Consider the following 23,313-nt stretch of genomic DNA (forward strand, 5'->3'; position numbering starts at 1 on the left):
CAGTGGGTGTTGTGAGCTCTGATGAGCCAAAACTCTCCTTCTGACCAAAGCTCCAGGCAAAGCATTCAGTGTCACACAGCCCCCAGTGCCTTCTGCTCATGCAAAGAGCTCTGGGTTCCCAGCAGACACTGATTTCAGGCTGGATCATCTCAGGATAGTGGGATAAATAAGAACCAGGTGGCCTGCTCCCAACATCTATAGAGTCCTGGGTGTTTGCTGGGATCTGTTTGCTTGTGGCAGGAGCTGTTATCTCAGTGCTTTGGCCTGTTCCTCTCTTGTGCAGCTGCAAAGGCAATGGTGTGTCTCTGGATGGCTGCACCAACTCACCTCAGGGCCTCTCTCTGCTAAGCTGGCATGAAGAGAAGCTTTTTATCATTAGGCAGTGTTGGTCAGAAGGCAGGCTGCTTGCAAGTCACGTATTAGGTTTTTAACATGCAAAAAGAGCCCTAGCACTCCATATAAAATCCCTCAAATGCTTTCAGTCTCTCAATACCCACTGACACTGGATAAAATATAGTTTCCAGGCAATTTATGAGTTGCATGTGATCCCGCTGTTATTGAAGCTGGTTTCTCTCCCTCTGCCCGAGATGCGTTTGGATGTGGGATGTGCAGGGAAGTGTCTGCATTGCCTTATCCCCATCTCCTGAGCTGCAGTCTCAGCCCGTGGCTGAGTGAGGGAAGTTTGTGTGCTGCCATTCGTAACCAAATTAAATATAATGCGACTTTCTGTGCAAAGTGCCTCATGCATTGAGAGTCCTGATGCAAGGAGCTACTTGAAGCAGGCGCTTAGAGAACCTACAGGTGTGATAGGACGTCACAACTGCAGAGCAAAGCAGAGCTTTCTGAGCCTTGAGCTCCAGGAAGAGTTTCTTTCAGGCTTCTTGAACTCGCTGTGATCATTAGTCACTGCAAATGACACTTGACAAGTTGTCAAGTGCCACAAACCTGTGTTTTCATTACCCTGTGAAATTTGATTTGACTGGAAAAGTACCGGTAGGAGTCCATGTGTTCAGCCTCCTGTACTCCTCACCTTAATGCCTCTGCCAACAAGAACTCAGCAATAGCAGAGCTCACACTGTTGGATTGTTAGCAGCCAGACCTGTGGTGCAGCCGAACTGGAGATGTTATTCAACTCAAAATGGTGCCTTTGACCCAAAAGAAGCTACACTTTTATTTGATGGTGAGTATACCCCAAAGATCAATATACCCCAGTGTTCAAATCTGAACTTCCACAGTGTGAACATCCACAGTCTGTGCCCCTCCTTTCAGCTCAGCCCCAGTGGGTATGGAGCAGATACTTGCAGAGCTGCCCTGACTCTGATTGAGTGCTGCAGCATCAGGCGTGCTCTGCTCTGTCTCTGCCAGTCTGAATTCAGACATCTCAGCTATGCCTGGTTCCCTTTTATGACTTCTCATGATCTTCTCAGTCCTAGAGTGCTAGCACTGCATGGTCAAAAGTCTTGAGCATCCTGTGGTTTTTCCATCGTGATGTGCTGAATGTGCAGCGCTTTGAAGTCTTTCAGCTTTTTAATCAGATGATTAAGATCAGGCTCAACTTTCAGGTCTCTGTTCTTAAGTCTTGTGGAGGGGGGTGGTTTTGTAAAGGGGAAGAGAAACAACTTGGTGGATGGGCTTTTCATACCTTCCATTTTCCACGCTCTCTTTTTGTGCTCTCTGGAAATTGCAAATGTTCTTTGCTAAGTGCATCTCTGACAATGGTGGCTCCTGTTCGCTGAATGATATGGAGGTGTTTTAATATCCGATTGGGAAATTTTTCGAGTGATTCACAAAGGAGGAAATCCACCCCCGGCAGCAGCCAGCGCCAGGTCCCCCTTTGTGAGACTGAAGTGGTTCACAGCCCTCGCTCGCTCCTCTGGCAGAGGATTTCTCTTAGATGAACTGCCTGGAATGAGCTGAGATTAGATTAGTGCCGGTTTACCCAGTGTCTCTCATGTTGTTCTCTGGATTTGCAAAGCCTGGTCAAGGGTCCCAGAGAGAAGAAGGCAGAAGGCAGGGCAGGTGCTACTCAATACATGTGTGATAAGTGCATCCATTGGAAGGTACAGAACTGCCCTCCAAATACAGCTTGTATGGTGCAGCTCAGCCCCATGTATCTAGCGCAGCCACGCCAGGTCTGAAATGCAATGCACTGCAAACTCTTTCACATGGGATTTTATGGGTGTTGGAAAAATCCAAATACAGTTTGGTGACATGAATTTATTCTATGTAAATGACACTGATTGCTGCCTGGAGCCATCAGACACATGCATACCAGCAAACAGAACGTGTGTGAGGCTGTGATGGGAGGCCTGTCGGACCTCTGTCTGTCACCTGGCATATGGGACTGGATTCACACATGTGGCTGTGGAAAGCAAGCGCAGCTTGTGGTGTGAGGCTTTGCAGTGGTGCAGACAGCAAAGCAGAATGCTCACATTAATTCTGGGAGCCACACAATGAGTTCCCTCTGCCCATGGGAGCGGCTGTCATCACATCCCATCAGAGGTGGCAGTTCTGGTGATGTGGCGGGGCTCTGCTGTTTGCTGTCTTTGTTCTGTTTGTTCAAGCCTCAGTTTTGCAGAGGAGCAGTCAGCGTGTGACATGCAAACCCTCTCCCATTCAGCAGAGCTGCTGCAGCCCTGAAGTGTCAGTGATGGCCATGACTCATCCACGTCAATCCAGTACCGGCAGAGAGCCCACGCAGCGCCTTGTGTTATCCATATTAGTGAATCTGTTTCTGTTGATCCCACTTTTTTTCTGGGGGCAGTACATTCATGGGCTAGGCAGCACAGCCAGCACAGCCTGAAAGGTGAGCTCTGAGGATGGCCTCGGGCTCCTAAAGCCTCAGTCCTTCTACATGGGGTTGCCAGGAGCCCTCCATCTCCTCGGTGCTGTCTATGCACTCTGGGCACACTGCTAACTCCCAGCACAGAGAAACATCATGTCATTTTATTTCAAATTTAAAGAAGCAGGAGGATGTAATTCTGAGAAAAGCTGGGTGGGGCACGATTCATTGGAGTCCTCAAGAGGGAAAAATGTATTTTCTTCAGGTACTTCACATGGAGACGTGGTGAGATTTGTCCCTTGTCCCAGGTTGGATATTAGGAGAAATGTCTTCTCAGAAAGAGCAGTCAAGCATTGGCATTGCTGCCCAGGGAGGTGGGGGTATCACTGACCCTGGAGGTGTTCCAGAATTGTGGAAACGTAGCACTGAGAGACATGCTCAGTGGACACAGTAGAATGGGTTGGAAATGGACTCAAGGATCTGAGAGGGCTTCTCCAGCCTTAATGATTCTATGGAGCCCAGTATCTCCCACTGACATTTCAAGACAGGGAAGCCTGCAGCAGGCAGGTGTAGCTCCCATCTAAATGCTATTCTCTTGCATTAGGGATATAAAACCCAAACCCACTTTCTGCACCTGCAACACCTGGCAGCAGGAAGAGCCTCACTATCTAAAGTTAAAGGGAAATGCTTGTCCCTGGTGGTAATTCCCAGACCATGGCTGTGCTTTTGGTCTGGGACTATGCTGTGCATACAGCTGCAGCACTGGGGCTGTGAAGGTAAACTCAGATGCAAACTTACCTGCTAGCCTCTCATCACATAACCTCACATCTCCTCAGGACAGGACTGTATGTCCTCTGTACACGTTTATTTTAAGATCTGTTACTTTTCCATTAGCCATGCTGGATAGATAAAAAAGCACTACAACAGCACTGTAGGTTCACTCTGGCAAACAGAGAGTGGGCTAAGGGAGCCCACTTCTGATGTTTGAGATGCCTCATCGCTCGAGGTCAGAAATCCGGCTTAAAAGCTCAAGATATAGGTGGTAAGAGAACAAGTGGGGAAAGGTTTCACCTTTAATGACTTTTCAGGGAAAGATGAAGAGATACAGAGGATTAAGTGTTACGAGATTACAGCAGGAAAGAGAGAGAGAGAACACAGAAACCCCAGAGCATCACCTATCTCATAGCAACAAGGCTGGATTGAGATGGAGTTATTAAAAAAAATAGTCCAGAGGTAAATACAGTGTGAAAACAAAGTTCATGCTGAGGTGATGAGTTGAGACAATTCAGGTAAATGAGCAAGGAGAGCTGGCTAAGCAGTCGTGGGAGGAAGGCACAGTGGTCTGAAATGAACAACTTCAATTTTCCTTCTCACTGCACCAAGGAGAAGCATGGACACCCTGGGAGCAGCCTCCAACGTCAGGGATGATACTGCATGCGTGAAGGCTGTGCCAGGACCAAGCTGATGCAGCAACAAGTTGTAGCTCGTTGGTTGTTGGCTAATCCCACTTTTTGATCCAGTACAACAGCACAAGCCTCAGTGATATGCTTACAACCTTCAACACCCAGCTTCTGGCAGGTCTTAGGCTGTCTGTCTGAATTTGGGCCCCAGTGCTCTCCCAGTCCCTTAAGGTGGTGGTGCGTGAAGCCTCAGATGTGGTTCTGATAGATGGTCTCCAAATCTGTGGCACTTACAATTGCCTTAAAGCACTCCAGCAGTATTGATCCTTGAAATTAGACTATGTTTTGCTGCAGTTCAAGGAGGAAAGGAATAAAGAATAACATCCTTGGCTTTGTTCTTACTCAATGGAAATCCACCAGTTCTACATTAGCCTGGGTATCACCTTAGAGAGCAACCAGAGAAAGGTCCTTGGTGGAGTCCATTGTGCCTCTGCTGAAATCCAGGAGCTCAAAAGCCTCCAGTGAAGCACATTAATCCTCATGTCACTTCCATCCCCTCTGATCTCCACTGTTTGGAATTGCCATGTTCCACAATACCACTTGTAATACAATCCATGACTTTCCCCCTCACCTGTGGCCACTTTTATCAGAAGAAAAAGTGATATGTTTAAAAAAGGTGCTCCTTTACCCTAACTATTCCATGTTTTCCTTTGTATGCATATTCCAGCAAAAACCTTTTTGTACCCAACTGCTGAAAAACTTTCTAGAGTGACCCACATGATGGCCAACAAATATTCATAACTGGTGACTTAAACAAAGGTAGCAACAACCAAATATATTTTGTCACATTGTGAAAGTCAAAAGGCACAGGACAAGGATTCCTTGACCTTCAGGGGCATGTGAATATTTGTTTTAAGCAGTGCAGTATTTGTTATACTTTAATGAAAAGGAGGGGTGACCAAGAAGGGATTATTTAAAGTTGGATAGTTTTAATTTGATGAATTGTCTGTCGAGGTATTAAAAATGTCAGTCAGTCCCTCAGGCTTAGTGAGTAGATTCACAGTGTGTTAAAAAACCCTGCATGTTGGGAGCATTGCTTCTGTCTTTTGCATTCTGGGAACAGCTGCCTGGGAGGACAGATTTTCATCTGAATTTGTCAGTCTCTGTCAAAGCAAGACATGTTTTGACAAAATGTGTTCAGAGGTGCTCTCAGCTTGCCTGGCTGCTCAGAAGCCCATTGCCAAGATGCGGGGGAAGCCCACGTCTCCTCGAGAACGGTATGTAGATGGGAATTGGAGAAAGAGCAAGTGGAGCTTTTGGAAAATACAGCTCTATCCTGGGAAAAGTTTTGGGATGAGGACAGGATTTCATGAAGCAGCAGCTGCACAGCACTGGGAAGCTGGAGGTGAAGAGCTGTGGAGAAATGCAAGGAGAAGAGCAGCTCCTGGAAAGCAAAGCCTGCGCCTGAGAAAGAGCTGCCAGGCTTACGCTGAGCTGCACTGACTGGGCCATACTGAGGAAGCAATGCCTTGGACACCAACAAAGCTGGAATAGGGCTGGATTCTTCCTGGGGTTGGAATCAGAACCTGTGTGCGCTCTCAGCTGCAGCTGAATATTATTCTTCCTCTTCAGATCCCAGCTGGAGACAGGCATTTGTTACGCAACCAAATTCCCCAGACAGTTGTTTGTTGGAAAGGTCATTTGGCTGTCTTATCTAAAATTGATGCATTGAAAGCTTTCCTAAATTTGCTCATTAAATATGATGCATCGCTACGTTATCAACAAAAATGTTGGCAGGCAGGCTTCTCGCCAGAACATCTATTTTCCAGCAACCATGGTCCCAGTCCTGACTGAGGGATAGCAGGAACAGCAGAGGGACCAGTCTGGCCCCTATTCAAAACCAGGACCCCAAATTTCCCACACCAACTTCCTTTGCAAATTCTTATAGCACATGACATGACCCCCATGGCTGCAATTCCTGCTGTGACAATCCTGCCTGCGTGGTTAGGTCAGACCCACCAATCCCTCTGAGAGAAGAAGAGTTGCAATAGGAAAAAGCTGAGGTGAGACAGATCTGAGGATGAGAAGAATAAGAGCCTTGGCAAGGCTCCAACCTAATTTAGGTTGGAAAATATTTACAAGATCATCAAATCCAGTCACCCACCCATCTCCACCATAAGATTTTTGTGACCAAAGCACAAGAACTGCCACTCATCTTCGCTGAAGCTCATCCCATTGATCTCAGCCCATTCATCCTATTCAGATCTGTCTGTAGGCCCCCCTTGCTCTCAGGCAGATCAACGCTTCCTCTCAGGTAGAGATGTGATGAGCACTCCAACCCACACATGGTGCCTGGCAGTCCTTCCTTCTCTTCTTAGACACATTTAGTGGCCACATGATGCTCCATATATCCATCAGGCAATTTGATGATAGGCATTTTAGTTACCACCACCCTCCCAAGAGGATTGTCGTGCAGCAGGCAGACTTCCTGGCTCTCCCCATCCACTCCTGCCAGCATGCAACAGCTAAACAGCAGTGCTGCCATCAGTACCCCATCCCTCTCCCCTCCACCCACCTCCCAGTGCCATTTTTCAAACAGCATGAGAGTCGGAAGCAGCGTGGAAACGCTTTGCACTGAGATTTTCAATTAGGGAACACAAAAGCCTGTTTAATAAACTCTTAGAGGCTTGTTAGCTGAGACATAATTAAGATTAATGTTGACTTGGGACCAGAGGAAACAGGGTTGAAAGTGAATCAAAGGCAAACAGACAGTTTCCAGCATTAGGATAATGCAGGAACAGGTTTCCTCCTTGCAATGTTGGGTTGTATCCGGTGCAGGCTTGACCTGAGGAATGCTGTGCTGAAAGGAACCATGTCCCTAAATCCCACCACAGCTTTGCATGCTCCAAGCTCTGACAGCAGCAGGTTTGGAGTGAAGCCAAACACTTCAGGTGGGCTGCAAGCTGGTTGTTGGCAGATTGATTTCAGATGCTTCCCTGCTTGTGTGAGGCCGTGATTGCCCATAGAAGGGATGGCCAAATAAAGAACTCTGGCACATAAGCACAGCCAGCACTTCCGCGCTCCCTGCTCTGCCACCAGTTCTATCAGTTCTGGCTCCTTCTGATAGAACTTCTCTTGGCCAGTTCCATATATGATCAGATTTTACAAAGGAAGGAGAGAAAAAAAAATATCTTTGCTCTCCTAATGCGATGTCAGGTTTTAATTCTTTCCACGCATCTTCAGTTATTAAAGACCTTTTCCCTTCCAAAGCAGAAGGTGTCCCTGGCTGATTTCATAGATGAAGATAGGATAAGTGGGTGGTGAAATCCACCAGCAGTTACATGCTGGTGCCAGTAGACCAGCCTCACTTCTCCCTCTGAGCAGGGTGGCCAGGCAACATCTGGCCAGCATTTACACCTCTACAGGCATTTATTCCTTCTGTTTAGTGTTCCACTATGTTGTCCTTCTCAGGAAGAGGATACAGGAGATCCTTTGCAGAACTTTGATTTCTCTGGATGGTGAAGTTCCACATTCAGTCTTGGTCAGTGTTAAATAGAAGATGATCTTCACTGCCAGTGTGTGTTGCCTTCAGCTGCCCAGTGGGACTCGGTTGCCCAAATCCGGTTTTCTAGATGACCTTGTGCCTGTGGTGCAATCCAGATCTTCATAGCTCCTATGCCTCCTGAGATACTGACCTCTCTATGGCTTCACTCCCTAGTGCGTACACTCAAAGCCATCCCTAAACTCAGAGGTTTGCAAACTCAACTCACAATCTGGAAGCATCTAGAGCCACCCAGCACTGCCTCCATCAGCCAAGTACACACTATTGCAGCACCAACACAGGAAGATTGGAATGGACTGCCAAGGGAGGTGGTGGAGTCACTGACCCTGGGGATGTTCAAGGAAAGGCTGGATGTTGTGTTGAGGGACATGGTTTAGTGGGAGCTATTGGGAATAGGTGAACGGTTGGACTGGGTAATCTTTTAGGTCTTTCCCAACCTTAGTGATTCTATGATTCTATTGCTTTCCCTGCCCCAGATCTGGTGCCTAGATTCTGTAAACATCCTCTTCTGACAAAGAAGAGAGAAAAATGGAGGGACAAAGAAGCCTAGGCAAGAGCAGTGCAGATGAGGTGTAGGTTAGCATAGCCATGGACAAACAATGGCAGCAGCAACCAGGGAAAAAGAATAAATCAACTGGAGAACTTTTCTCTACAGCACAGCAAAATATGTAATCACAAAACGGCACAAGAGAGATGAATAAATTAGGTCTGGAGTGCAGGAAGCACTGCAGAATGAGTGAATGATGGGTGAAGGCAGGCATATACCAAAGGTGGAGTAAGAGGGACACATCCCAGAAAGACAGCTGAATTGCACCCCATGAGTCAAATCCTGATGTCCACAACTGTCCTGTTGACTGCCCTGTTGAGGAAGCAGGAGTTGTTAGAGCACTGATTCCCACTTCCAAAATCTCTGTGGAAAACAGTCCCCTTGCTGCTGAACAGAGGGCTTTCATCGTTTTTGTTTTGTTACCTGGAAGCTATAGACATGTCCCATCATAAACTATGCACATATAGAATGTGACAGCAAAAAGCTGCTAATGTTAAGCACAAGCTGAGCAGGAACAGAGAAAGAAGTAGATGAAAAACCTGAAATGCAGACAAGCTGCAGGAGCCCTCAGAACTGCCCGTCCTGCTGCCTTCCCCCATCTCTCCACCAGCACTCTCTCATTTACATGTTTTTCAGATGAAGACCCAGTGCTTTTTTCATATTTGGACAGCACACAAGCATACCAGCACCACTCTGCCCTTCTGGGATGCCCTGCTTTTTCCACCACTGCTGCTTAGGGTGCACAGGGGGAGTATGTGCAACTCCAAGCATGAAGGAGTACTGTTCTGGGTGCCTACAAACACTACAGCAATAAGCATACTCAGTAATAGCTGGCTTATCTCCAATATCAGTAAAAAAAATAATCAGTGGTTACACCAATATACACCAAAAAGGCTGAATAGCTGTCATGGGCCTGCTAGGCTGGATTTACATGGATGGATTTGTGTGATAAGCAAACATAGGCTTTAGACCATGGTGATATAATGCCAGACCAGGCTGCAGCTTCTCCAATAACACTTCCATCTGGGTTCCATCAAGTTGCCTATCTGGGCTGAGGTCTAATGGGATGGCCTCATGCTTATTGATCCTACACGTTCTGAATGGATTTAGTGCCATACCAGCTTCACTCCCTGTCACAAAATCAATGCTTTTTTTTTTTAAAATCCCTGCAACCGACTCCCCTTTAACGATCTCAGGGCCAATTCTCCTTTCAGCCACCTCTTCAAACTCCAAAACAGTTTTCCTGCTGCTCTTGATTTGCATGGACATAACCTGAGGATAGAACTCAATTCACCATGCTCTGACTACTTTGATCATTCAGCCAAACCCCAGGGCTGGATCAAAACAGAGAGAAAACAAGAAAATATTCAGAAGCTTGCTCTGAAAAAAGCAAACAAGAAGGCGGGGAGGGGAAGGAAAGAGAGTGGCCATCTATCACCATTACTGCATCACACAAGATCTGTGTGAGTACTGATTTATCAGTTGATAAACAGTGCAAGTGACGCACAAGAAAAAATGCTGTCCAAAAGCCACCAGCCCATGTGAGCCCAGATGAGTGTTTCACAGAATCACACAGAATCACAGAATCACCCGGGTTGGAAGGGACCTCAAGGATCGTGTAGTTCCAACCCCCCTGCCTGGCAGGGCCACCAAACATACACATTCAGATCAGGTTGCCCAGGACCCCATCCAACCTGGCCTTAAACACGTCCAAGGACGGGGCATCCACAACCTCCCTGGGCAGCCCGTTCCAGGGCCTAACCACTCTCCTTGTAAAGAATTTCCCCCTAACATCCAACCTAAATCTTCCCTCCTTCAACTTGGATCCATTTCCCCTAGTCCTGCTGTTGTCAGCCCTTTTGAAGAGTTTACTCCCCTCCTGGGTGTAGGTTCCCTTCAGGTATTGATAGGCTGCAATGAGGTCACCCCGCAGCCTTCTCTTCTCCAGGCTGAACAAACCCAACTCCCTCAGCCTGTCCTCATAGGGGAGGTGATATATGAAAGCTTTGTTAACTAGCCTGATTTGGACTGAAATGGCTAAGGGAGGGCTCATTCATACTATTACAGCAGCAGGGAGGCAGATCACCCCAGTGGCAGGTGTGGGAGGTGAGCTGAGATGGGTGTTATGGAGGCCAGGGTCCCCATGCATGGCCTTTTCCTTCTACTGTTGCATGTAGCAGCTGTGCTGAGCACAGGCAAAGCCTTCCTGTGCCCACATGTTGCCACTCAGAAGCAAATCAGGTTGGATCCCAGGAGCAATCTCAGGAGTTGGCAAACACAGAGTTAGTATCTCAGTGGGACCTCTTCCATCAGGTTTTTGGACAGATGATGGATTTCATGATTAATAACATGCCCCTTTCATCATCCTTCAGGGCATAAATCTCACTCTCAGTGAACTGAAAGGCTGAACACAACAATGGTTGCATATAAATGCCTTTTGGACCGGAGAGGGGCATTTCATTGCTAGGGCTTAGCTTGAAACATTAACAGAGTACAAGGAAAAGAAATATGTTCTCTTTTGTTCTGTCATCACTGGAGAAAAGGAGAATTAATAATCCATTCCTGTCAGTTTGGAGGCTTGCTTTGGCAGGTAGTGCTGCAGCCTAGCTGATAGCTTACCTAGCTGCCCCAGGCTTGGATTTTTAGAAACATCTCCCATGCCTGAACTTACAGGAGATGTCCTGAACCTTGTCATCCAATATTGAAAAAAGTTAGATTGGGTCAAAGTCCTCTTTACTTTTTATCTGTCTGGAAAACAGTTCACGTAGAAAGAGGAAAATGTGTAAATCCATGTTCCATCTGTATTGAGTTGGATCTGAATGCACATCCTACTTGGTTTCAGCAACTGACACTATCCGCAAATACCTTCCATTCATCCCAAAAAACCCTTTTCCATTCATCCATCATTCTGCATGACCTTTGATAGTGTCTACAACATGACAGGAAGAACAGAAATAACATGAGAGTAGCAAGCTCCCAGGCTGCAGCAAGCATTTGCCCAAATACAATAGCCATAGGCACAGAAATAAAAGAAGAACAAAAAAGCTGCTCACCTTTAGAGGGCCTCAGATTTGCAGGGATCTCCAACAAGATACTCTCACCTCCACTGCCAGCCCTTAAATAAGGTCTGGGAAGGGGTGGATCCTGGCTGCATCCCTTCTAGTTACTCCGGTGCATTGCATACACCTGAGCTCTCCTGGGTTGGCCCTGCCTTCCTACCAGCTGCTCAATCACTGTTTCAAGCTGTGACTTAGCATTCCTGCTACAGCATCCCTTTACCTTTGCAAGTTTCTTTGTCCTACATTGAGTTACCATTTGTCTTGCACCCCTCAAACGAAGCTTCCGACTCTTAATTGTTTCCTTAATGATTTAATTCCTTCAAGGGATGGCCTAGTTGCAGGTAGCATTAATTCACTGTCACTGCTCTGCCAAAGGAAAGGGGACAGTCATTGATTACGCCTTGTGCCTTCAGCACTCACCACAGATGCCTGAAGGCATAGAACCAGGTACCAGTGATGCCACTGGTGGTAGTTAGATTGCTTCAGCTGTACAGCATCAGTTGTTTGAAATCTGCAGCTTTGTGACATCTGAAGAGCCATGATCAGCTGTCAGCTTCTATTTTGCTGACTCACCTCAGTGCCACATTTGGAGCCAGTGTGCAGCTGGTGTATTTATCTCACTGAAGGGTAGCAAAGCATGGTTAGGGTCAAGCAGAGCTCTGCTCTTCACTGTCTGTAGACCAGAAGAGCTGATGATGTTTGCTCAGCCTGGTCACACCCAGACAGTGACACCCTGAGGACTGCTGGGTGACCACAGTTGCTCTTCATTGTCCAAAGGGCATAAGACACAGTCTGCCTAAAAAACCCTGCTCTGTCTGCTCAGTCTGTTTAGCCTCAAATTAGAGATTTGCTCTAATGTGAATTAGGATCATGCCTCATTTTGAGTGCCTATAATTTGGCAAAAATGGTTCCCTGCCTGTTTTATGCTATTTTAGCAAAACAATATATTTCTCCACTTTGTAATCCTTACTGTACTTTTGCAGTGCAGTCATTTGTTTGCCAGTCACTAGCAACAAGCAGAGAATAAAGTCAGTCAATACCATTTAGATAAGACACAGCTGGTTATAAAGCGCTAGCAGAATCCTTCTAATGGTTGTGCTTTGAATTTAGTCATCAGCACTATCTGGCAGACACTGTGTAATTCATCCACAGAAGGTGCTGGGCACTGTGGTCATGTTGGAGAGGGTTGTTGAGTTTGCAGGAGTGCAGAGCACGTTCCCCCACCATGGGCAGCACAGCAGCACCTGCACCATAGAGACAGGGCTGAGTGGGATCAGACGTGGCAGCACACAGATAAGGTACATCACAGTGAGCCTGGCTGGTCACAGGAATGCCAACATGGAGGTTTTGTTCCAATTTCAGCATTCAGGATGTCAAAGCTCCTGTTTCATGCTGTGTGCCGGAATGCTCCTTCAAGTGCTTTAGAGATGAGATTTCCCAAGGCCTCAGCCAGATTTCATTCCTTCACTTATGCTGTTGCCGTGTACAAATCACCTGCATTTTCCCCAGAATATGAGAATATTATTTCTAGCCTATATACCACACACACACCTATAATCCCTAAATGCTGACAAAAGTTATCTGGCTCATGCCAAATTGTTTAATCATTATTGTAGCCATCAAGCATCGTTCACATCTGCTATCTGTGACACTGAGTGCTTGCCCTGGTCCCAGGGGGCGTTGCTTGGCATGGCTCTTGTCAGCCACAAAGCCAATGGATTCTGTGTTAATGCAGCAGGGGAGGCATTACTCAACCCTCCTCACCCCAAGAGTGCCACACCGAAACCCAATTTCTTTCTGAAGTTGTTCCTCTTGGAGCAGGTAATGACTAGAGTGCTTACAGTGCCCAGAGCCAGCTGCACATTTTCTGAAGATGCACTGTTGGTGAGAGCCACCTGATTGCCCATTGAGCACAGCTTTTACCTGCAAAGACCCACTCGGATAAGGGGAAAGAGAGCTGTGTCAAAGAGACATAAAATCAATGCAGCAAAACTTTTCATTTTCAAAAAAAAGATACTGTTCCTGCATGACTTTGATAAAATAGATGTAAGCTTCCAAAAAAAAAAAAAAGAGATGCAAGCTTCCAAAAAGCAGATGCACACTTCATGGTGTAAAAGCCCCTTGTGGTGGGACTTTGAAATATTCCAAGCGCACAGGACAGTGGGATAGTGGCACTGAAGGGCAAGGTCAGTGGGCATTATGGGATGGGTGGGGGTTGGACTTGGTGATCTGAGAGGGCTTTTCCAACCATAATGATTCTACGTCTCTATCAAAAGAAGTGTTGTGTTACTTTACAGGTGGAAAACATTGGAAATGACATTGGAAAAGGCTGTAAGTTTAAAAACAGGAACTGAACCAAGATCTCTGTAGCCCTAAGCTGCTGCATAAGCTCAAGCCCACCCTTTCTTCAGAGTGTACATAACAAGACAGAGTCATCCCCTCCTCATTACTTCTGATGTTTTTATGGGAATATATTGCATTAAATTAAATGTGTTTGCAAAACAAATATTTCTGCAGAAGTGCACATTTATTCATTCGTAGGACCGTGACCGTTTCTCTGCTTGGTAAATAAAATTAGTTTTGATTCTTTTTAAATTAGAAGACAAGTCAATCATTACCCTAATGGAAAGGCTCTTTCAATCTCATGAGTAAATGCTGCACACATTTACAAAATGTATTCTTCACTTCTTTATGGTAGATTAATAGAATCCCAGTCCTACTGCCCCACTCTGAGTCAAGAGAAGAATTGAAAAGAAATTCAGACACTTTTGAGTTTTTCCACATTCTGATGCCATTCTTGCAAGCAGTTAACCTTCAGTGCTTCACCAAAATGTGTTTCCTTTGAAACCAATGACAAGAGGATCAGTGACTTCACGAGCAGAGATCATGCTTCCCAGGATCCTTAAAGACTTTCTGCTCATCGCTTGTGGTCAGAACATCAAATGGGTCACTGAAGACTCCCAAGTGATTAGCAAGGTCCAGCCCTTCATCGTGCCCTGCAAATCTGCCATCACACTGAAATCAAGGCTGATTTGCTTCACTTTGGCTCAGCCCTGAAGTGAGTGAGCTCAGGGTCAGCCTGGATGTGCTGATGGACCCAGAAAAGATGCGAGCAATTTTGGAGGTTGTTTCAATTTCAATTGATTTCAATGCATACATCATTTATTTTGTCCAGAGTGGCTCTACACCTATGAGGACAGTCTCTTTAGCATAACCCTAAAGAACACTGTAGATTATATTCAGTGCACCGTGACTCCATGCAATACATGCTGAACTGACTTGGAATCAGAGAAAAGAACAAGGAAATTTTGCTGGGTACACCAAGTGCTTATAGTTTGCAATAAAACTCTTCCTCCATGGTAAAAGATGATGCTTTTGTTAGCACTATATTAATGTTTATGAAGCATCTTGGCATGAAACGCTGTTGACTTTTCTTTCCAGCATGTTATAAAATCATCATGGAAAGAAAAACAGAGCATCCCTAATGCACCAGATTACTGTTACACTTCTATCACCTGATACTGCACTGTATTAATGTGATGGAGCAATAAAACTCTACATCTTCATTTATCACACCTCTTTAGCTCTCTCCTGTGATCAGAGAGGTTTGAAATGAATATTAGCTTTTCCCTAAGGGGTGAGTAAGAAGCTACCCAGAAATCTTCGATATTTCTACACTGCCAATTTTTGCTCAAGTGTTGGTCTTGTGAGTATTCTTCAGTTCTTCCCTGTTCTTACCTAATCTACTGAGGAGTTTTTAATTTTCCTTGGTTTTCAAGTTTGTTCCATCATGCACTTGTTGTTATAATGCTTAATCTCTAGGTGCATGATTCATTCCAGTAATATGTGTTTATTTTTAAAGAAGCACCCACATAAACCCTTGGTTTGAAAGATGTTTAAAAGAGGCATCCGATCCTCAGAGGAAATGCATTTGAGAGCCATGTCACAGAATCACAGAATCACTGAATCGTAGGTGTTGGAAGGGACCTCTGGAGATCACCGAGTCCAAACCCCTGAAGTAGGTGCTCCACAGCAAGTTGCACAGGAACGCATCCAGGAGGGTTTTGAATATCTCCAATGAGGGAAATTCCCTCTCCTCTCTGGGTGGTTTGTTTTATGGCTCTGCCACTTTCACCATTTTTCCTCATGTTCGTGTGGAACTGACTCCAGTTTGTGCCCAGTGCCCCTTGTCCTGTCACTGGGTGACACCAAACAGAGCGTGGCCCCATCCTCCGGACCCTCACCATTTAGATAGTTGTAAGCATTGATGAGATCTCTCTCAACCTACTCTTCCCCAGACGCATAGCCCAGGGCTCTCAGCCTTTCCCATCAGGACCTGCTCCAGGCTCCCACCATCTCTGTGCAGCCCTCTGTGTGACTCTCTCCAGCAGTTCCTTGTCTGCCTGGAGCTGGGGAGGCCAGCACTGTATGCAGCACCCCAGGTCAGACAGAGGGAAGGAGCACCTCCCCCACCTGCTGGCCTCACTGTGCAATGCCCCCCAGCGTCCCATTGGCCTTCTTGGCCAGCAGAGCACACTGCTGGCTCATGGCCAGATGTTGATCAACTGTTGATGAACTGAAGCTTGTGATGGATGAAGGATGGCATGGATGTACCGTGCAAACTGCATTTCTACAGAGCAATACTGATGTTGTGCATGCACGGCAGCCTCCCTCTGTGAGAGCATCAATTATTACCGCTGCTTGCAAACTGATCTGTGAACTAAAATGGGTTTTCTAATTCTGTCACTGGAGAAGAACTTCTGGCTAATCAACTGGAGGCAGATGGAGTTGGCAAAGATGACATGAAGGCCTGCGCTAATTACTCCATGTGTCTCAAGAACTGATAAGAGAGTTGATTTATACCTTGAACAGCCTGATAATTCCAGAAATAATAAATTTTGCTTGACTTAATTAATCAATGTATGACTGGTTGTGCTGTAATTTTGAATTAAAGTTTCTGGTATGGTGCAGGTGCACGGAAGGTGGGCTATTGCAAGAAGCCCAAAAGGCCCTGTGGTGAGGCACAGCAGGCTCTGCATTTACCCCACAGCTGTCTCTCATGGCATCCAGTAAGTTCTTGTGCTTGGGGAATGCAAGTGTGACTGAGAATGACAGCACGGAGAAGGAAAATGCTGCATATGCAGCCAACAGCACTAGGTAGGAGTGAGAATCTAAGAATCAGTGAATCCTGTGAGTGTGTGCCCGGTGTGCTCAGTCCTTGCCCCAAATTCTGCAGTAATCTCAACACTGGGGTTCTCCATCTCTCCATTCTCACCCATCCTTCACTATATTACAGCCCTGAAGGGATCTGTGTCAGTTTCATGTTTGTTAGGAGTTTTTATGAATTACCTGCCTTATTTGTACACTGGCAGGCTGGTATTTTCTGCTGGTGCTGTGGCCCAGCCACGTCCCCTAGAGATGATAAGGGCCGCCAAAGTTTGCAAGGAGTAGCTGAGATGCTCTCTCCTTTTGTCTCACTGCCCTGCATTCTATTACACACAAATAAATCTCTTTGCAGGACCGTTTGACCTGCATGGGTGACAGCAGTGGCATAAAGCAATTTCTGATGAGATTAAGTGCCTTTTGCCAACATTAAAACAAACCTGTAATTTGTTTTTATCCTTTCACGGTAGAAGATCCCTCACTTAACCGTGCAAGTGTTTTGGGTCAGCTGTGAGGCAGGACTCAGATCCGCATCCTGCTCCTTGTTCCCCATCCTGCTGTCTGGTGTCACATCAGTCACTTGGTCTCTGTTTATCTGTTGAGATCTCAAGCACCATAAGACACAGACTTTGGTGTCTGAGTTGGACTGAGGTTCCCATATTGCCCCCATCCAAATAAGCTCTATTGCATCCACAATGAGGTAAGCCTCAGCTGTATCTTTTTGTTTGCATTGCCAGAAAATGCTTGAAGGATCTATGCAATTGAAAGTCAAAAAGGGGTTGAACTTGTTTTAATTTCTGAAAATACAGCTTGAATTCACATCCATACTTACATTCAGAACCAATAAATATACACAACAGCTTGCCAGCACTTCACGATCATTTTGACTTACATAATAATAAATTGGTTACATTACATTTTATATGCAGTTTGGTTTAGAATGTGAAAGTATTATGAACATGTTGAATCCTTTCAACATTTTTCTCCTACTTTTTGTTTCATTATTATTCTTTCTTGCTATTTGAAAAACTCCAAAATACTTTGAGGTCTATATGGATTAATAACAGTAAAACAGTGCAAGGGGACTACACTCTAAAACAATGGATTTTACATAATTTCAAGATCAGTGCTGTGACCTTTTTTGTGTGGAAATTTGTTGAGGAATAGTGTACTTTCTTTTAAGAGATCCCCTTGAAGACTTTCAAAGGTATTTTCACAGGAATTATTTGAGCTGTTTTCTGTTTTGAGCTGACCCCAGCCACGAGCTCAGCTTAACAAAGTATTTAGAACAGGTTTAGTGTTGTTTTGGATTACTGAAGTAGGACAAAGCTGGCAGTGGCTACCAGTAGATCAGTTCTCTAGAGTACAGGAAGCAGTAACGTACATCTGACTGCCTTAGTTGAAACAGCACGAGAACTTCACACAGCTCAGTATAACCCAGAGCACTTTTAGCTGTGAAAGGGAAGGGAGTGAAAAGAAGACTCTGTACACTAATTGGAGCTGGTGGGCCTCCAGATTTTAGTTGTGATTTCGTCCTTCCCTTAAGTCTCAAGTTCTCCAGGTCTACAAGTTCTTGGCAGTCCCAGACCATGCCCTCACACCTTGCTAGTCTGCATGTGTCCATTGAATTCAATATTCCTCTGGGTTAACATTGATTCCTGCAAGCGACTGCTGTTCTCTTGCCTATGTTCAATGGGGTCACCATCCTCTATGCCATTGCCCTTTCGGAGGCAAAGGACTTTCTGAAAACTCTGCTTGAAGTTGTCAGAAAGAAATCCATAAAGAATAGGGTTGGCACAGCTGTTCGCATAGGACAGGACCACCACGAAGAAATACACCCCCACCAGCACAGGGTCTTCTGGCAGGATAAATATCAAATTGACAATGTTCATCATGTAAAATGGGAGCCAGCAGAACACAAAGACAACCACAATGATCACCACCATCCTGGTCACTTTCCTCTCTGATCTCCTGCGCCTTGTAGACCCAACGCGAATCCCTGAAGATTTGACTTTAATCACAATCAGCAAGTAGCACAGACAGATCACCAACAAAGGACCAAAGAACCCAAGGACCGACGTGTAAATGATGAACGCTGCAGACCAGATGTTGACAGGCTCTGGCCAGTTCATGTTGCAGGTGTGAAAGTCTTCCTGCACATCTGAAAAGATGAAGACTGGAAGCACCACCAGGAATGAGAACGTCCAGACAGTCATACTGATGAGTTTGGCCACCCTGGGACGTCTCCACTTGGTTGATTTAATGGGATGAACTACTGCCAGGTAGCGGTCCATGCTCATCACAGTCAAACAGAAAATACTTGTGAATTGGTTAATACCATCTACGGTCATAACCAGCCTGCACAGAAAGGAGCCAAAAGGCCAGTAGGAGATGGCATTCTGGGTGGCCAGGAAGGGTAGGCCCAACATGAAGAGTACATCAGCAACAGCCAAATTCAAGATGTAAATGTTGGTGACAGTTTTCATCTTGGCATAGCGCAAAACCACGTAAATGACCAATGTGTTGCCACTGAGTCCAACTGCACATACAAGGATGTAAAAGATGGGAATCAGGACTTTGTGGATGTATTTGAATGGGAGCTGCTCTGAGAGTGTCCCATTCTCTGTTGTATTTGTCAGCAGCGAGGAGTTCAAATCACTGGAACTGGAGTCCATGTTAAATGTGTTGGAAAAGTATAAAGGATCCATAACTCTTATTCCCCAGTTTTTCTTTTCAGGCTAACAGAGATTAAACTTCATGGGCATCTCATTCCTAAAAAGAGAAAGATAAAAAAAAAAAAGATGGGAGGGGAGAGAAAGAGAAAGAAAAAGTGAATTCAAAGATTTACACATCATTTATTTTCCTAGCTGTAGTCAGAATTCTGTTTGAATTACACATTCAGCACGTGTGATAAGAGCAATGCCAGGACAAAGGCATCTCATAATGAGAGCCCAAGCGATCATACACAGTTGATGGTTTCTGTTTAATTTTAAGGAGCTGCATGCAGTAACACAGAAAGCATCCCACTGGGAAACGCAAGGGAGATGAGAGAGCGTGATGGCCATCACAATTTACAATCAGAGATAGCAGGTTTCCTGCAGTGAACTGGTACAAAAACACGCTAACCCAAAACCTACCTCCCTTCTTAGTTTTCTGTCTACAATCTGATATAGAAAACAACTTAGAAAGTAATTTTAGACGACACAGTGAGTACACGTAAGACTATCTGAAAGTACCACCCCGGCTCTAGCATCAAATGCTTTAAAGTCCAGCTTGGTGCTCTCCTGCTGTTGCTTTGGCCGAGGTGCCTGGAGAGGCTGAGGAGCCAACAGCCCCATCTCACTCCTGCGCAGCTTGGGGGGCTTTCACAACCCTGAGCCAAAGATAGCTCCTGGCTTTGTGCGTCTGAAGCACTGCTGCAATGTTTCACAGGTCTCCCTGTTTGCATAGAAACAGTCTCAGTTGATACATTCAAACGCCACTTGCTGCCTGGCAGAGCCAATTGAAAGCCTCCAGAGCGCAGGGCAGCTGTGTAGGTGGGGAGACAAAACTCTCCATAACAACTGACAAAACCCAATAAAAAAAAAAGAATCAATGAATGCCCAGATGGAAGGCACCACCTCTGGGACCTCTTTTCCACCAGGTCAGGTCATCCACACACAGATGAGAATTCTCTCCAAAGGAAAGGAACAAACTGTTTCTTTTCTATCTCTCAAGATTTTGCTCCCATTAATGTTTCTGAATCCCTCTCCTCTCACCCAGAAATGTGCTTTTTAATCTCAGAAGCTCATTTCTTCTACATGAGATCCAGAATGTGGCGGGCAGCCTCTGAAAGCATGGAGAGCTGAGCTGATTTGATGAAGGCATATGCTTTTTGTCAGACAGTCTGAAAAGGCTTGAAATCTTCTCCAGCTTTGATTCTGCGGCATGCTTGATTCACAAGGATATTTATTAGTTCTTTGTCTGAGCATGGTCTAAGTAGATGTTTATAAACCTTCCTGCTGTAAAAGGGTCAAAGCTTCTTGCTATAAAAGAGAAACATAAAAGATACAAGAGTGGTATAAAATGCAGAACACAGCCCAAATTCTATCCCAAGTTTGGGCAGTGTACAGTGGTTAAGGTGCTCAAGGAAGATGCACCCAGCAACTTCTGCTCCCATTTGTCTGATGGTTGAGTGTCCATAATAATAAAGGAGCTTGAATCTGGCTCCAAGATTAAGCCAGAAACACCCAGCCCACATTGTGCCCATGCTTTCAAGAAAAAGCAATATTCAGCATCATGTAAACTTGCAAAAGTCTTGTCTCTAAGAGGAATGCAAACACCTCCATGAGCTGGTTACTGTGCTTTCTCTTTGCGTGAGAAAAACTGCAGTGGGTGAGAGGAGAAGTCCCTCCAGCTACCAGTAGTGATCATAAATACGCTGTTCTGATTTGGAAACGTGCAGATGGGGAGTAGGTGTCTCACATGCAACTCTGTGGCTAGGAGGAGATGTACCAGAGAAATCAGAAATCCAGGGCGGCAGGGACAGTAAAGCTGAGAGCTGCCAAAGTGCAAACAAATGCTGGCTTGGAAATGGAGATGAGAAATGAGGAGGGAATCTATGGGTTCTGAATAAGCTGCCATGGTATCTGGGGGGGGGGGGGGGGGGGTCTCGATGCTGTCTGGGACCTTAAAGACTTCCTAATCTTCCTAATTCCAAAAGGATCAGGAAGGGAAGATCAGGAAGTACAGCAGTGTGCAGATCCCATCCCAGCATTTTTAAAAATGAGGGTGGATGTGCTCCTTCTAACATTGCTTCCTCTTTCCCCACACTGTGTATCACTGAAATAGTTGACTATAGAAATTGCACAGCATCTTCTTCAAGCCTGATGCACCTTCCACCACACTTAGCATTCAAGTTTTAAGGGAGGCAGCAATGAAGAGGAGTTTCTTTTTGTGGATGCCCTCAAATTCCTACTTACTCTGAAGACAACCTACTGTACAACATCCCTGCTTGCGAAGAGCCTCAGGCTCCTCCGACTGCTGGTAGCCCTGATCACAAAAAAGGTTTTCTGGAAGGACCTTTGTACATCTTCTATGGAGGGGTCAGCCCTTCCAGCCTCCTTCAGCAGCAGTTGTGATCGTCTCCCCATTTCTTTGGTATTTGGGGGATCTGCTCTTCATTTATTGTGAACATTAAGCCAGTTATACCATGATGCCATACATCTTAGCTGCTGATATCCTGGAATACAGTAGAGCACAACAACAACAGAGGTGAATTTCTCCCTGCCTGATTGCTTTCCCCTCAATAGCGCAATTTTGTCTCAACTGATATTGCCACTACAGCAGTTAATGACCATGAACCTCAACACAGGATGACTAAATATAATTAAGAGATGCTGAATGATATCCTGTTTTGGTATTCTTTATTAATGGATTAATAAAAAACACCTCAAGGGGACATTTTCTCACCCAGATTTTTTTCCCTTTAGTGTTTGATCTCCTAGAGGTACTACTGGAAGACTACCCAGGATCACCAAATGGATTCATAAATAGACTTCATAAATGACATGCTTTTTGCTTAAAATATACAAACCAAAGAGGAGAACGGAACTAAGAACATAGATCCAGAGTAAACGCTGCTATAACGGAACAACTTCTTCTATAAAGCAGTACCCTGAAAGTAGCCAGGTATCCAATTCACCTGAACAAGTCTGACTGCCTGTGTCCATATCCAGGAAAAGTGAGAGAGAAGAAATAGCAGAGATGCTATGGTACAGACCACACTATCTGGAATAAAAAGTATTTGCCTTTGTGAAAACCTCTCTGTTTAAACAAATATGCTTTTGCCAGGCACAAGAGAATGTCTCCATCTGATAGCATGCATCAGCCTGTTAGTGACTGAAGTATCATCAGAACATGAGGAAGAACAAACCTGAATGTCCAAGCGGATCAAGGTTGGAATTCCTCCTGGCTGTGGTTTCAATAGCAAAGCAAAATAATGCTATGAGACACATTGCATCTAAGACAGAGCTGGGTACATTCAGGATCAAGAAGGAATTACACAAAGAAATCTAATTTGGTGAGTCAAGATTTGATCTTGCTGCCTATTTACCACTGGAATCATAACTCTCTCTTATTCCGCATCAAACATAATTGCTGTGAAGATAATTACAGCAACAGAAAGGCAGGCGACTGCTTTCAGATTCAGAATAACAGCAATAGACTAAATAGTAACTCAGATCTGCTTTTAAAGCAGATGGTCTTAGTAGTAACTAGAAGAAACAACTGGGTAAGTATCTAAGAAGTATCTATCCAAGAAGTACCTGACAGTCATGTCTTCCCCCATCCCATAGACTTGGCTGCATCATGTTAATAGAGCTACTTGGTGTAACAGAGAGGAAAACGCCTCTACTGCTCCTTAGTACTCTGCCCTTTTGGGCGATGAATGTTCATCATCTGCTTTCTTGAATGCAGCCCATGCAGCTCCAGGCTCCACACTTGCAGTGGTGGAGCAGGCAGAGGCCGGGCAGTGAGCTGTAGGTGCACAAACGGGGGGAGGCAGAGGTGGGAGCACCTCTGAAATCGCCCTGCTACCCAGGGAGAGGGTTGGGAAGGGATACAGCACCGTGCCAAGACCTGCTTCAACTTCTTGCAGCTATGATAACTGTAGCTAACCTGCACAAAGCCAGCATCTCTGAAACAGCTTACCAATCTCATCACTCATACACAATACTATTGTGTTTCCCTATCTCCCCCCACTGGATTCCACCATGTTCAATTCAGACAGGAACACCTTCCTTGTTAGTTCTACCATTTGG

The 23,313-nt window shown here is 45.4% G+C and overlaps 1 protein-coding gene across 1 annotated transcript in view; it reads right to left on the reverse strand.

Moving 5' to 3' along the window:
* Positions 1-17,599: 17,599 nt before the first annotated feature.
* Positions 17,600-23,313, reverse strand: part of SSTR5 (somatostatin receptor 5) — a 7,541-nt gene continuing 1,827 nt past the window's right edge. Inside the window, exon 2 of the mRNA XM_042864572.1 lies at positions 17,600-19,285. Within this exon, the coding sequence (XP_042720506.1) occupies positions 18,109-19,221 (1,113 nt within the window). The 5' untranslated portion in view covers positions 19,222-19,285 and the 3' untranslated portion in view covers positions 17,600-18,108. The remainder of the gene's footprint in view (positions 19,286-23,313) is intronic.

The sequence above is a fragment of the Lagopus leucura genome, unplaced genomic scaffold, assembly GCF_019238085.1.
Source record: "Lagopus leucura isolate 7727_CA_CO unplaced genomic scaffold, USGS_WTPT01 Super-Scaffold_760, whole genome shotgun sequence".
In the NCBI taxonomy this organism is placed as follows: Eukaryota; Metazoa; Chordata; class Aves; order Galliformes; family Phasianidae; genus Lagopus; species Lagopus leucura.